This window comes from Haliaeetus albicilla, chromosome 18, assembly GCF_947461875.1.
Source record: "Haliaeetus albicilla chromosome 18, bHalAlb1.1, whole genome shotgun sequence".
Lineage (NCBI taxonomy): Eukaryota > Metazoa > Chordata > Aves > Accipitriformes > Accipitridae > Haliaeetus > Haliaeetus albicilla.
This window is the reverse complement of record NC_091500.1, coordinates 25,844,052-25,860,598: the sequence shown is the minus strand read 5'-3', so window position 1 is coordinate 25,860,598 and position 16,547 is coordinate 25,844,052. Positions and strand designations below refer to the sequence as shown.

General features: G+C 36.7%; 1 protein-coding gene across 2 annotated transcripts in view; it reads right to left on the bottom strand.

Annotated features, from left to right (window-relative positions):
- Positions 1-251: 251 nt before the first annotated feature.
- MCPH1 (microcephalin 1) overlaps positions 252-16,547 on the bottom strand; it is a 130,908-nt gene continuing 114,612 nt past the window's right edge. For both annotated transcript variants that reach the window (XM_069805939.1, XM_069805941.1), the window contains 2 exons: positions 2,187-2,424; positions 252-511 (listed from right to left, as the gene is read on the bottom strand). In XM_069805939.1, the coding sequence (XP_069662040.1) occupies positions 456-511; positions 2,187-2,424 (294 nt within the window). In that variant the 3' untranslated portion in view covers positions 252-455. The remainder of the gene's footprint in view (positions 512-2,186; positions 2,425-16,547) is intronic.

The window sequence follows — 16,547 nt, the reverse complement described above, 5'->3', positions numbered from 1 at the left end:
CAGAGGCACTCGGACTAGAGGAGCCTACAGGATCCATGCGTCTGCATTGGCAGCACAGCTCCTGCTGACTATGCCAGATCTAGCTCAGGCACGCTCACCCACACTGCATGCACATCTTTTAATTGCACTGTAACATGATCAATTTTGCTTAGAGATTAGAAAATATCTTTCCACTTCCTCCCAGTGAATAACGATTCATTCAATGTTTAGGTCCAAAGGTCTTCAATACATAAATAAAAGCAAAATGACTTTTATTAGAGAAGTACTTTATTATAAAAAACTAAAGATTTCACAAGATGAACACTTACACAAGTAATAAAAATGTAGAAAACATTTCCCTGTATTTAAAAATATGTAACTTGTATTTTCTTAGAAATGTTATTCACAGCTTATTTTTTTGTTGAATCCAAAGTGGGCTTGTTTCCTTACAACCATATGGAAGCTCTTGAGTTAGCTCACAGCTGAAAAATGTAGTTTTCCATGGGACATATTCTATGCTGAGTGATTGAATCTAAAAGAAATTAAAAAGCAGGATTATTTAAGATAAAATGCAAAAGAAACAGATTATAAAGCAGCAATGTACTTCAGAGCAATTTCTGGCATAGAACAGTTTGGTGGAGCTGAGAACCCAGACAGAGAAAATAAATGCAAAGAGTCAAATGATAATACCCCAAGCACTTACCATTTACTTTAAGTTTTAAAAAAGGTGCTGCATTATCTACCTCTGTGCTTTTTATTGTGATCAACCTTGAGTGAATTAATTGGCAGCTGGTATTAACAGCAGAAAGCAGATAGCCACAAACCAACTGGATTGCAACGGAGGTGTCGAAGATTAGACAAAACTTCAGATCTGATTGGAATTATTTGATTAAGATGGCAATTTATAGGTGACACTGTTCATACTATTATGTAAACAGTTGCTGAGAAAGAGGCTGAGCTTCAAAGGCCTGTATCCTTCCCATATCTCTGAAAAGAGATCATTACCTCTGTCCATCTGGAATTTATGACTGGAGTACTACTATGTGAAACTTTTGTGTTTAATTTACTACATCATATTTTTAGTCTTGCACAAACCTCTCGTTTCCTCATCTGGTCATTTTTTTATTGGCCACACTTGCTCTTCAAGTCTTCTTTGAAGCCAGAGAAAGGCACAATAAACAATGCCTTCTTCTTCTGCCTCTCTCTCCAATCTTCACAATTTTATCTTATACTTTAAGAAAGTATCAAATAACATTTGCGTTTAGATGAGTATTTTTCCTTATGGCTTGCTTTTCCTTTCTTCTTTAGTGGTATTTTCTTTCAGGTTTTAAGTCATTATGATCTGATAGCATTAATGGTCAAGAGATGAGGACTTGCATGTCTAGTCTCATGTAACATCAAGTCATGTAGTACATTTATTGCCAGAGTCTGAGTGAGGCACTATCTCGAGGAGCTTGACATAGTGTATGACAATAATTTAATCTGATTTTTTCTAATATGTAAAAGGTCCCTTTTTGGGAAATACCCTTATCTTGTCTGAAAAAGAGAGAGCATCAGATGACAAGCTGTGAATCCCACATAAATTATCAAAAGCTTTTATTTGAGGGTGAGGACATTGCAATTTTATATCTGATGCCCTGCAAACAGATAACTGTTAGAACTGTGGTGTCCATAATGAAAAAGCGATGGACTAACAACTCTTAGAAACTTAACAGCAGATTTAAAAAAGAAACTTTTTGCAAGTAAGATAGAGACTGCAGAAAATTGTCTTTCAGATGTACAATATATAATTTGGGACAGATTACCAGAGGGTGCCAATTACCATATTTCAGTAGTGTTATGCCAGTTTATACCAGTTAAAAATGTTTCTTACTACATCTAAAATTGAAATACATGCCATTTAAAAAATCAATTATCCTATGGGGATTTCCCCATAATTTAGTTTGCTCTAAATGAAACAATCATACAAAAGATAAATTTGAAAATCTTTGGATGAAATTTGTTCTTGGCAAAATTACAATGGTAAGTACCAGGACCATCATAAAGCAGTCTTAGTTGTAAGAGAAAGTCCTCACCATGGAGACAACCTTCCTGAAAACCTAACTGTAGCAGTCTGTTCCATTTTCTTCCCTCCATAACCTCAGTTTAGCGAACTATTTACAGTCAATTTTTGAATATTTTCTATGAGTTGAAACTTAGTGTCTTACCTAATATCCATTTTTCTGATAAACATTTTATTTCCTGGTACTTCTTTCCTGGTTTTTTTCCTATACAGATTTTTGCCTGACGTAAGGCTTTACATATTTTCCCTCCTGACAGCTGTATAAGTTCAATTAGCTTTTTGCAGGGTGGCTGACTGGTAGGAGATACAAACATGACAGGCTGGTTTGAAAAGAGATTCTGCTGGTATTTTCCTGTTGATAGGTGATGCTGATGTCTGCAGATCTGTATGTGAGGAAACAAGGACATTCATTAACCAATGTGTTGTATTTCCACTCAAAGTAAAACTAATCCTTCACTTCAGAAAAAAAGAAATATAGTACATGAGTATGAACTTTACTTTTTCAGGTTATCAGAAACTCTTGGGTAAACTATACAAAGAATTTGCTGTACTTGTTCAACACAATTCCCAAACCAGAATTGAGACTATTTCGTTATAGGTCAGACGGTTTACCTATGAAACTTCTTAAAGCACTTGACAGTATTATTTTTCACCATAATCTTACACTCTTACATTTATAACACTGGCCATCACACAGAAATATGAAAGGATATTATAAATAATTACAGTCTTGCAGCACAAATACAACCCATGAAAGCCTTTACAACATATAGTGCCCATCAGTTTGTATGGAGGAGCTTTACAAACGTATCTAATTCAGAGTTTAAACTACTTTAGGACCTCTTTTCCCCTCCTGTGCTCCACAGGTATGAACTGCAGTTTCTCTCAGATAGATGTATGAAGTGATGCAAATGTATCAGAACTCAGAGCAAACTGTTTAATGTAAACTCTTTTGTCTCCACAAAACCAAAAAAAGAAGTCCTCTGTGAATGCTGTGCAGCCTTTAACATTTGGTTATTGTAATAAAAACCTGCTTGACCTGTATGAGGCAAATTTTCTTCTCTGTATATACCAGGCAGGACAGCGGTTCAGCAATTAAAGCCATCCCCTTTAGGTATAAAGTGCATAAGAGCAGTGCATACAACAACTGTACACATCATGGCACACAATATAAAATTTTTGTACTAAAATAAAAAAAAAAGCAAGCTTGTATTTCTTAGAGTGAGGTTGCCATTGACCTGCCAAATTGATGTCTGTAATGTGCCTGATTCTGTATCTCTTGTCAAAGTTTGGAAAATTTATAATGAGACTGGAGTTAATAGTAAGATAAGAACAAAAATAAATGTTTCATATTATGCGATGCTTGGAATTTTTCATACAGATGATCGACACAAGCACATTACATAGAGGAAAGGTCGCTCTGTATATATCTGGTTTATATGAGGCGTCTGAATGTGAAACTGTCATCAGTGAGGAGGTGTAACTGCAACAGTGGAAGAAATTACTTGTTGAGTGGATGCTTCCCTCCAGTCCTGGCACAAACCTGCTGTGAAACCACAGGCACTTAAGAATTTAATGCAATAATATATGTGCTTGGCAGGTGTGCAGCCAAAGTAGGAGTCTTCACCTAGTTTACAGGGGTTTATAAAGCCAAACGGTTCCATGGCATGTTCACAGATCCCTAGATAAAAGTCAAAGTGAATTGCCTTAGCACTTCTGATCAACTAGCTAGATGAAGCACCTGCAAAGTGTGAGGCCCATGCTAAGATGAGACTTCATAGCTCAGTGGTTCTGTGCCACTGTCCTCTGCTACTCTTGGACAAGTCAATCCCAATCTGAATTTTGAGATCTCCTCCATCAATAAATAACCCAACTTTCTCTGATTGTTAATTCCTTGGCTGCTCTCCTGAGAATAAAATTAAGTTGATACTTTGCGTTCTGAATTCAGCAAGTTATAAAGACTGCTATGGAGGAAGCAGGCCCAAAAGACTCAAGCACAATCCAAGAAACACCCTTTATTTTCTATTCTGTGAATTTAGGTTTATGAATGACATGGCGCCTAATCCTGTCTCATGGAAGTCAAGCAGCTGCTAAATAGTTTTGTTGATCACAGAATCAAAGCAGAGTTATATTGCAGATTTTGGAGGACCCAAACTCATTGAATATATCTGATGGCCCTTCCTGTACATAAGCTGGCACCCAATGCTTTACACATGTGCAGGACATCTGGGTTTGGATGCAGTAGAGTACTGCCTACCTCTGTCTAAGCAGAATGCTCTTCTATGAATATCTGTCTGCTAGGCATCTTGATGTCATGAAAAATAAAACTAATCATCGAGTGTACCCCTTGCTGAGGGGTCTTGTGAGGCTAGAGGCCACAATCAATGTCTTAAAATGGGACTAGCTCAAGAACATAAAAAACACTTCACTATCTCTGATGTACAGAGCAGTGTCATGATTTTCATATTACTAGGACTGCAATAATTGATTTTGATGAATTAAAAAACCGCACAATTGTGAAACTACAAAAGTGCTTGTTGTAAGCAAGGTCAACAAATTAAAGAATGCACTATAGTGAAAAATAACAATCTCTTCACATTAACCTCAGAACAGCCTCATGATAGATGCAATGCCATCTTATTTGATCTGACACAGAGCTCTCTAGAATTGTTTATTGGCCCAAATTGGATGCAACCAATAGAAGAAAGACAATTACCAAGAGACTTTAATGCTACTTTATCTAAAATAAATCGGATTTAACTAAAAAGACAGAAGCTACGCTGGTTTTGTCAACCTGGAACTCTAAGATTTTGAAGATGAAAATTATTGGGATTGAGAAGCTTTTATCTTAAAAATGCAATAGGACTTGTGTTAGATAGACAACACCAAATACAAATTGTTGCAATCTGCTATTTCACATATTTTAGGGAGTATGATTTAAAAGGGCTAATTGTATTCCCACTTCCTCAAACATTTTCCCTGAAAGGATTTATTTGCTGCCACTGTAATGAAGAATCACTTATATGATACATCTTCCTATAGAAAGAACTGTTAGATTAAATTAATATTAAAAGCAAATGTGTACACAGCTAATCATGTAATCAGGAAATCCAAATTTTAAGGACCCAAAAGCACTCACCTCAGCTGATGTCCACAAATAGCATGCTTTATTCTATACATTTAGTACATATTAAGAGAACCCAGGAAAGTGAAATGCTGACATGGTATAGAGATGATTTTCTTAAACTGCCTTTAAAATTCCAGCTGTGTGCATTATCAGTGCATTTGAGAGGAGGACGGGGTAAGAACACAGTACATCTCGGTGGTAGCATCAGAGGAAAGCTTCACCATGGAATGTCCTCTGTCCTCTTTACGTTCCCTTCAGCTGTATCACCACCACCACAGCTTTCCCAACAGGCTGCGCTTGGGTTTGCTCAAGCACGCTGGGTCCACGCACAGGTCTTAGAGATAGGGCAAAATCACAGCAATTACGTTCAGAGCTCAGAGAGCAGTCCGAAAGGTTAACTTTGCTTTCTGGCCCACTAACCTGAAAGAAACACCGCTAGCCAGTTGCTGAAAAGGCAGCTAGCTGACCACACAGGGTTTGGCGGAGGGATGAGAGGGCACAAGCGAGCTCTTACCCCTGAATTGACTCAGCTGCCTTTGCAACATCAAAGCCTTCACGGCACTCCAGGGGTGCTCCCAGCCCTTTGAAACCATACACATTTCGCGTAAGCTTTTACAAATAAATAAATAATTCCTCAGCAGAGACCAAGCCTGGGAAAATATGAGACCCCAAAAGTGACTATTTCCACAAATTGTGTATGTATCAGTCAGTAGTGATGGTTACAGTTGTGTCAGTCCCTATTATAACAGACAGCACCGATTTTCCTTTCTAATTATTTTTCTTAGCAGATGGACAGAAAAACAAAATGTTATAGAAGCATCTATTTACTCTTTTTGGTAAGATCCTCAGTGTTAACCTCATTCTTTCACTAGCTGGATGAACAGCAGGAAGATGCCTTTTACATGTATGCATTTCCCATAAATGTACCATTAATTTAGATGTTTGTTTGAACCTGAGTTTTGAAAGGAAAAAAAAAAAAAATCACTCTTGACAGAAGTAAAACTTAAGGAGACTGTATGATAAAGAAGTAGAGCCTTTCTTCATTATAAAAAACCCACAAAAACCATTTCACCAATTATTGTCTCCCCTGTGACTGATTTTCAATCCTCACAAGCCAAAAGAGCATGTATTATAAAAACCCCCAAACTTTGCAGCTTTGCCTAGAACTTTATGAAAATAGCTCCTGCTGGGTGGGGTGTGAGAACAAACACAAAACCCCATAAAAGTCCAAGGGTGTGATCTTTTCATGAGGCTCAGGAGATAGACATCAAGTCCCACAAAGGTATCATCTCTGAATGGATACTTGAATTCATCCAATAGAAAATGTAAGAAAATAATTCTTCTGGATGTACTTGGAAATTTTTCAGCATTGAAACTGCTAAAGTCCTATATACAGCACACAGTTTTCAGTGTACTTCCAGAAAATAGCACATGAAAAAATTTCCAGTTTAAAATGCTATTAGCATAATACTACTTCACAAAAACTAAACGGAGAATATGGTTATGATTTATTAAAATTAATAGAAATTGTATTTGTAGGCTAGAATTGAAAATGTGAAGTACTAGCTTTAAAAATATATACAATGTAACCATCTGTAATAATGATACATGTCTGATAATTTGTGCATGCATTACACAATCAATGTATGCATTATGGTAAATCTTTATTCTTACTTTCAATTATTCACCAGAGAGAGATACATCTACAAAAATAAATTTATGATTTAATTTATCATTACTATTTGAGCCTTTAATATAGGATTGGAAACCTCACCAACACCTATTTGAAAAGGCTATTTTTAATGAAGTATTTACTGAAGTTATGGAAAGCTGTAATTGATATCTTGGTTATTGTTACTTGCAAAAATAATAAAAACATTTTATTAAATGCAGACAGCAGAAGGTAAAATTGCAGACATATGTTTGAAGGGAGAAGGCTGTATATTTTATGGTTTATATCAATCCAAACACCAAGTATTATTTAATTTGAAGTTGATAAGAAATTGCTCATTTTCACTAAAAAGAAAAGAATCTGACTGCTGAAGTCTTACGGATTAGTTCACCAGTCTGCAAATATTAAACGACAGAAAACCACAAAATGGATAAAACCAGAAAAACAGATTTTATGGTTTGATAACATACAAATCTAACAAAAAGAGACACATAAAATAGCATATTCATTTAATATAGTTGGGTGGTGTTGCTGGGGAAATATTAAGCTCCAAGATTTTAATATTCATATGATATCAGTATGGATAAATATACTGGCCAAGTAACATTTACATTTTCAGTTACTGTAGTTCTGTACATAGACCTCGTGAAGAACGCACTCAGAACTGCAACACTGTTAGAAAACATTACACTTGCGTGGTTATATGCGTTTTCAGACAGTCCGTCATTTAGTAAAAATTCAGAAGAAAAACACATATGTGGAACCCCATGTACATGTAAAGATCAAGGGCTCACACACATCCACACAAGTGGAGCATCAGCCTGCTTCTGATAAAGAGCAGCGCACTGCAGCATGCAGACTTCTGAAAGTACAGTTATCCTGCAGTGAGGAATTTGCAGAATCTGCAGGACCCTACAGGGATCAAGGAAGTTTGTGTTAACAGTGCAGTACTCCTGCAGGACAACGAAGAAATGCTCTCTTTTTCATCTTTCTAAATATCAGGTTTAATAGGAGAATAGAACAACTAACCAAACAGCAACTCTATTTTTGTAGGAACAATGTGTGACATATATTTTCTACTTAAATTAAAAGCTTATAATTTTAGTTTGATTTCTTATGTTTTATTTTAGCAGTTTGCTGACTTTTTTTTTTACACATTGAGAATACTAAAATTCAAATAGCTTTCACTAAAAGCTTTAAAAATTACATTTAAATGCTGCACTGGATAAATAAATTGGTGCTCTCCAGTATAAAAGAGCATGTTAGGAGCTGGAAACAACTTCCTTCAGCAAGCTGTTTCACAAAGAAATAGATCATCAGCTCTGAAGAATCTTATTTAAGTTAATGGAACATCACACGGATGCAGGACCCCAACTGGTTCAAGCCGTACTACCATACTATTGTCTCAACAGCACCCAGAACCTTATTCCACTCTTTGGCATGAAATGCATTTGTTATTGCTAGCGATGTTTTTCATTCTCAGAGCAAAACTCAACTTGCAATGTTCATGGAAATTATTTACAAATATTGCATCCTTATTTCTGAATATTTATTGAAACAATGCTTTTGCATTGGTTATCAATATCATTTGGCTAAAATAGAAGGTCCCTTTCTGTCAAATTAGAGAAGCATAAGCCTTCAGACAGACAGAAGTGAAAATGTCCTTTTTGAACGCTTGATAAGGCTACATCAGCACCGCAGCACATGCACACAAACAGAGATTACGTACAGGCAAACTTGGTGTACATTTGTGTAGTAGAAGACAACTGGTGCACTGAGCCAGGAGCCAGAAGTGGAGGGAGATAGAGTGGAAAATTTGGTCCAGAAAAAAAGAAACCTTCAATGTCCGGTCTTGAAAAATAAAAAGGAAAGTAAAAGAAGGAGAAATGGCATACAGTCAAGACAATATTATCTGGAAAATTCTTCAAAACACAGTTTCTTCCCCTCCTCTGTATAGTCCTTCATGTAAGTGTTTCCTGGCCAAGATGAGGGCGAAGGGAAGAACGCTTGAATCCAGACAATTTAGCTGATATTGTTTCTTTCCACTGTGTGTTGGCAGACAACCTTGCTTCTCTCAAATCCCATAGACTGATAAGAAAAGTTAATTTCACCAATTTATTCTCTGAAAGACTGAGTCCCAGTGGGAATACTGTATGAAAATGTTTGGCAAATAAATCTACTGTTTGGCGGATATTCAAAATTATACTGGAAGATATTTGAACCATTTTTTCCGGCAGAGCAAATTTTTGCAGGAAAAAAGATAACAAATTCACTTATTTTTAGTTTAATTTCCTTGTTTTCCAGAGGTAGAACTATTTTTAAATGCTATGTAATATCAACATTATCAACTATAGATTAATAAAAAACAAATCAGGGTAAAACAATAAGTCTTTTCCCTTTTGAGGATAAGTATGAGTTCTAAATCAAGGAGCTGTATTTCCAATATATATCACTTAAAAACACTCTGCTAAGATTGTAAGATATGGTCACTTTACTATAACTATTTGTTTATATCTTCAAAAAGATTCTGAATTAAATATATTTGCTTTTGGTTTCAACATAAACTAATTCTTTTTGAAATTTACACCCCCTCCCCCTTTCATTACAGATGAGCTAACAAAGGAAGGATTTTTTCAGGATTAGAAATTTAAACTTTGCTTCAGAAATACCTCAAGAACTTGTCTATCCTTGTTTTTGACATATTTCAAGAGAATTAAACTCAAGTGACTACCAGGCAGTGAGAAGACTGCAAACTGCAATTGCAAATTTGTGTCAGAGTTCTGCAAATAATTACCAATCATAATTGGGAGGTGTTTTCCTCACCCGCATATCAGTAGAGCAGCACTGTGCCATGCATCACTCCGAAGCAGTATACGAGTGCAGCACATACAACTCTGAGACCTGCATCACTGGCGTACCACGAGGGTTACATATACTCTATGTGACAAGCCCCCAAGAATCCCAGTAAAACTCAAAGACAGAAATTCTCCACTTCCAAACACAATCTAGTCCAATGCTTATCTCTTCTCGCAGTTAGAAAACTTTTCTTAATAATATAACCTAAACTGCCTCTGCTGCATTTTCAGCCTGTTACTTCTTGTCCTAGTGCCAAGGGACATGGAGAACAATTTCTTCTCTTCCTATTTCCAACAACCTTTTAAATATTTGAGGACAGTTATCATGTCTCCCCTCAGCCTTCTCTTCTCTAGACTAAACAAACACAGTTCTTTCAGTCTTTGCTCATGGGTCATACTCTGTAGACCTCTGATCATTTTGTTACTCTCCCCTGGATTCTCTCCAATGGATCCATGTCTTTCCTGAAGCGCAGTGCCCAAAGCTAGACTCCAGCTCAGGCCCCACCACTGCTCTGCACACTGCAAACAATTCATGGATCTTATGCATAGCATTCCTGTTAACACATCCCAGTATGCCTGCTTCTTTTATCGGAGTATGACATAGGTGACACATATCGGTTCAGATCCTCTAAAATACTCAGTTCCTCTTTTGGCAGAAATACTGCATTGCGAATCTGCAGGTGATTATTTCTCCCTCCTTTGCACTTGCCCTTACTGAACTCCATCATACTTATTTCTGATCATTCCTTATGTCTCTCAAGGTTATTTTAATTCTGATCTGTTGTGGTTTAGCCCCAGTAGGCAGCTGCTTGCTCCCCGCTTCAGGAGGATGGGGGAGAAATTCAGAAGGGTAAAAGTGAGAAAACTCATGGGTTGAGATGAAGACAGTTTAGTAATTAAAAAAACTGACAGAGTCAATCTACAGTTCTACTACTTTAGGTCACGATTAATCAGATTTTCTGGCCTGGTAGCTTAGCAAAATCCTAGACAACAAATGCAGTATATGGATGGGATGGTTGTACATTTTATGCCAATGTGTGCTGGTGTGGGGGCCTCATTACATGTATGACAAAGAGCTGGTCTGAGCACATACGGATCCTCTGTGCAGCAGATCTAAGTAAGTAAGTGAGCCATATTGAATTCACCATTTTGTATCTGGCATTATTGGTAGGACTCTCCATCTATCTCAGTTTTTAAATGCATGCAAGTTCATAGGTCTCAAACCCCCAAAGGAAGTAAAATAAAATCAGAAAGCCTTTTCCCTTAACTCAGCTGACAGTTGAACAAATGTAGCTGAGCCAATGTACAAATCAAGAAAATCTCAGCCTCCAAATAATTTGCTTTAGACAACCAGCCATGACTTTAAAAGGTATGTAATATGTACATGGACATGTTTTTCCTCACAGCTGAAAAAGATCTGTTCTTGCTGGATATATCCTCACAAGACCTTTGGCAAAAAAGATACTTACATTCTTACTGGTTTAGTTTAACGCACTTTTGAAACTAATCTCTTGGTCATTCCTATTGAGTGTACTTTTGGTTCCCACTGTGGAGCAGCCATCAAGGGCACAGACTGCACTCTGTTTGGATGAAGTGCAGTCAGAAGATGTGCTCAGTTCAGGGGAGCAGACAGGAACGAGCCCAGAGCCCTGAAGTATGTGTTGTGCGCAAGGTGCTCTCGGTACTAGCTCACGCACTCTGCAGATCCCCTTCCATTCATCTGTATCACTGGCCTACAGATGCAGGCACACGTGAGCATGGAGTCACTTCTGGCAGATGTAATGGGGTAGTGATACAGGCATGGGATGCTTCTTTCAAACAGATTTATTACCTGCATTAAATAATGACCTCAACTAAATTTAGCCTATATTTTTATAGCAGTTGCAACTTGCCCTTATTGTTGTCTCATAGTTCATTCTCATATGGCAACAGGAAAGGAGGAACATTAGTTGCATCTTGGCATTTATCCCCTCATATTGCAACCATTTACCCATATTTCATATACAGTATCCTCTAGGCTTACTGAACTCTCCCAACCCATATAAGGCCAATTGTTTGTTGCTTTTTTTTAAACAGACTAGTACCTATTGCATGAGACCAGTATGTAATCTATGGATAGCTCATTAATTTCAGCAGAGTAGCTTAAGGAATGAAGTATTAATGAAGTAAATAGCAATGTTTAATGATATGGGAGTAAACACATCTGCATTTACACAGACGAAAATAATACACTTCCAGCTAAGTATATTTCACCACTGAAAGGTTGGACTGAAACAGAAATTCCATGAGCTAATAACGTGCTGCAGTTCATGGAAAACAACTTGATATTCCCCATGGTTAAATACTACACATAATGAAGATACAAGGCATGGAAGCCTAGTATTTGCATAAAATACATTAGAAATTATAAGCTCATTTCATCTGCCTTAGACCTTTCAGATATTGAATCATTTTGGACAGTCCAACTTTCTTTTTTAATCAGCGCAGGATATTGTGCAGCGAGCTTCAAGAATGACATTTGTTTTGCTGGTTTAGGGACATGGGGAATCCTTCCATTCGCCTTTAACAGTAATGATAAATCCAGTGCTGTCAACAGATTTGCTATACCTGGCAAAGTGCAGATGAATAATGCTTTAATAAATAAAAGAGTTTTCTATTCCAGTAATAACAAAGTGAGTGATCTTGTTGAAAGGAAAAGCCTGGCAAATGTGAAGGGTTACACAGATGCTCCCCAAAGGCTCGTTCCCCAAACAGTTGTATTAACCCACAATAAAAGTAATCTGAACATTAAAAAGAATTCCTAGTTTTATGTTTAAAATATGAGTACGTGAGTCCTTTTGCTCTACCTCAACAGACTGAAATGATTTAAGTGAAGGCAGAGTACATTCTTCTCTCTACTCTTTAGTTTTAGCTGAATGCCATTGCAACGCCCAGCAGTAACTCAGTGTGTGCCAAACATGAATATTTTTAAGCGTCATTTGAGTTTTAAAGGCTACAGTAAGTGATGGGAACACAATCGTCTTGGGAATCTACAAATAACTTTAAAAAAGCTCATAAATCTGGCTTTCATGGTTTGGTTTTCAACAGCTTTATGAAATATGTCAAAACTTGAACACAGTGAGTTCGTTTTCCTTCAGCTTTCTTAGGATTGACTTTTCTCAATCTTTTTTTGATAGGCTGCAGTGAGACAAATAAAATGGACTTGGCTTTAAAAAAACAGGCATCAGCAAATTACTTTTTTAAAAAATTGCTTTGTTCTTTAATTTTTTTTTTTTTGTCTCAACAGAGGAAAAACATACCCTTTAAGTAGGGCAGCCTAAAGTATTCCCTCATCAACAAAACCATAAAATGCTTCTGTTTAGCACCCAATTCATTACAACATAACAGACCACATATTAGTGAAAAAGTGATGTATAATTAAAAGCTGGGTTTTTCTTAAATTGTTTAAAAAAGGTGCATGGTAATGACTGAGCACAGCAGAAACCCAGAGAGTTGCATTCAGAAGTTACATGCAAACCTCTGTACTCACAGTGAAACACGTGCACTACAACAATAATTATCAGGGAATGCTTGGTTTTTAAAGTATGAACTAAAGGGTCAGTTGAAATTACATCAATGTTCAACACAGAAAAGTCTTTAAAACTGTCTGAGAACTACTGAAATAAACCCACTCAAAGAGATTACTTGGCATCACACAACTGGACGCCACTGCTGTGGAATGCCGCCAACTGCAAAACTAGACCAGGTTCAGGTTGCTTTCAGAAACTCCTGATAGAACTACTATCACAATCACCTCTGGTCTACAATTTCCCTGATTAGTACTCCTTGGCAGCAATACTTCTTTACGTGTAATAACATCTCTTCTTCATTAATCTATGTCACAAATTGGAGAAAAGTTCCTCCAGGAAGTATGGAAAGCAAAGACATTTAATCCTCCAGCACTAAGAGGAGCAAGTGGAGCTGCCAGCACACACAGCAACCCCCCACCCCAGGTGTTTAAATATTTGACCAGGTGCTTTTTATCAATCATGTTTATAAATTACAATTACTCAAGCAAAGTTTCTTTGAGAGCACCGCGTTCTTCATAGGTGCTAAACAAAGGACACGATTAACATTTTCTATTTGAAGATTCTTTTCATGAACTCTTGCACTTTTTAGCATGACAATAATATAAGATTACAGAAGAACGAACTTTGACTATATTGTGACAGCAAGCTGGGATGGTCTTCTGTATAGCCGAGGGAGAACAATTTATGTTGTGAATACAGAGTTATTTTAAAGCTCTGAAAGTTGGTAGGGTAAAGGCAAAGTACTTGTCACTAGATGTATTCTCTTTGCTCTTCTTTTCTTTTTTTTTTTTTTTTTAAACCAGAGCATTTTTCAAATGAATGATAAGCATTTGAAAAGGGCTTATTTTAATAAAGTGAAAAAATAATTCACAAACCACAACGGTAAGTTGTGCATGGTACCAAATGACACCCTTCTAAAAATAACTGATTCCAATATCTGTTTTGAGGAGTTGACGCTTATCAGCTTGTGAGCTAATACAGCAAACACATTTACAGCACACTACCTCACTGCTTTCTTCTCAAGAATCTACAGGAGGCAAAGTAGACACTGTGTCAGTAACCTTATCAAATGCTGAAGGAAAACAAAAGTCTAGCATTTGATCTCAGCTGTTGCTGAGAATAAGAAGCCGCCAGTTTAGAAGTCTTGTTTAGAATATAATCTTACTCCTGATTAGGATTTCAAATGCATTTGGGATTTCAACATGTGATAACTTTTCCACTTTTTTCTTTTCTATCATTTCTAATTTAATTTTTTTAGTGACAAAGATAACAGAGCAATATTCATTTCACTTATCTGATATTTGCATTTGGTATTGCAGGAACTATCTTAATGAAGATAAAGTAAAAGGGTGGCTCTACAGGTGAAGCTATTAAAGTGCAAATCTAAAGTGGCAGGAAGATTCACTGAAAAGTAAGTCACCGATTCACAGAAAAGTCCACTTCTGTTTACTGCAAATGTAATGGTGATCTTTTTAAAAACTTTTTTAAATAAGAAATATTGTTATAAATTCCTTATGGAGTTTTGTCTTGTTTTAAATTTGAGGTCACCAGCTATGACATGGTTAAATACAGAGAACTAGGCAGACTTATTATGGTAGTGGACTTTCAGCAACTTCTCATGCTAGCTGGGCAAAGTTTGTAGGGTCAAAGCACTGACCCTGTCCTCCTTTCTGAGTTCCTTTCCTATATTCCTACCGCTCTTTGTCTAAGAATGCTGCAGGACAGAGAGGCTACTACTTTTTAGTCTATTTGGATTTTATCTGAAGTGCTTTAGTGAGAGCAGAAAGCCTTTTCAGGAGGCTGTCACTGCGTAAGCAAGCATTTGCAGTTTAAAAACCAAAGGATACTCGGCAAGTACTGCATATACAATATGAGCAACTGGGTATTTGATCTTAGATGCAGGATAACTACTCTGAAGCACAGCAACAGTCATGGTCTTCAAGAAAAATTACCAGTTATTTTCTAGTTAAACAACTGGATAGCTTAGATAAAGTACAAATGCTCAATAACTCCTCTCCTACACACTAGTTTTCTAGTAAAAGTCTGTAAATAAATATTTACCATCTCTGGCTCTGTCCCAATCCAGAATTCCCACTAAAATCAGTGGGAATAAGGTGGGCATATCAGCTTTAGCCCTATAACAATACAAACTACCATCATGTAACAGAAGGTACCGTTTGTGTGCATATGTACTATACTAAAGTATATACACTACTCAGAGGATGGGGAAAAAGAATCTAGCTAGTCCTGCATAAGGGCAAAGGTTTAAAAATGTCCTGCACACTCACTGGATCATGTGTCTATTCTTATTTTAAAATTCTATTAACTTCAAAATTTAGGAGCTGACATGATGGTTCTAATGCTACCCATGGAACTTTTTCTTAAAATGACATTATTGATTAAAGTGCTAATGCACTTATCCTTATGCTATGGACCAGTACTGGGAGAGCTATAAAGCTATCATTGCTCAGACTGTTGATGGAGAAAAGGAAAACTCACTGCACAACACTGCAGTACTCCTGGGGTTAAACAGAGGAACAGTAATGATGGGATTTGGAAGGAATTCAGTAAAATCCTTCTCACCTAAAGGAGGCCAGTGTCATACAGACTTGGAAGCAAGGGAAAAGCTAAGTCTTCTACACAGAAGATACGCACATAAACTCCCAAGTGCCTTTTAAAGATTTCACAGCTAAACAAAACTACATGGTATCATTGTGTTCTTCTCTGCTGTATAACAGACCTCTTATCAAAAACAAACATGACAATTAAAAAATAAATAATCCCATACTAAACTTAAACCAGTAGTTTTATCAATTATCACCTTATCACAGATGATTACTTCTACAGTTTACAGTAAAGCTGAAATCAGGTGTGAGATCACTAGAAGAAGGAAAAATCACAGTATTTCGATTAAGTAAGCTCTACATTATTTCATAAATAAATACATCAGGTTTCTTATGCTCATTAAAAGCTGAATATATTCACTCAAGACACACTCCGGTTGTGCCAACATGATATACTCGCAAAGCATGCACATCAGGGTGACAGCTAAAAAGCAACAGAGAGCTTTGCACGTAATCTAAAACTAAATCTGTATGTAATTTCCTTCCCTTTGTTAATTGAAGATTAAAACTAAATCAAGGGGAAGCCTTCTATGAGACTACTTCCAACAACAGATGACTCAACTAGCACCTGAGAATTTGTTGTGCTTGTGTGTACTGAGGTTCTGAACTTCCTGTTTCAATAAAATACCAAACAAGTTGTGTTTCCTTTACAAATAAGC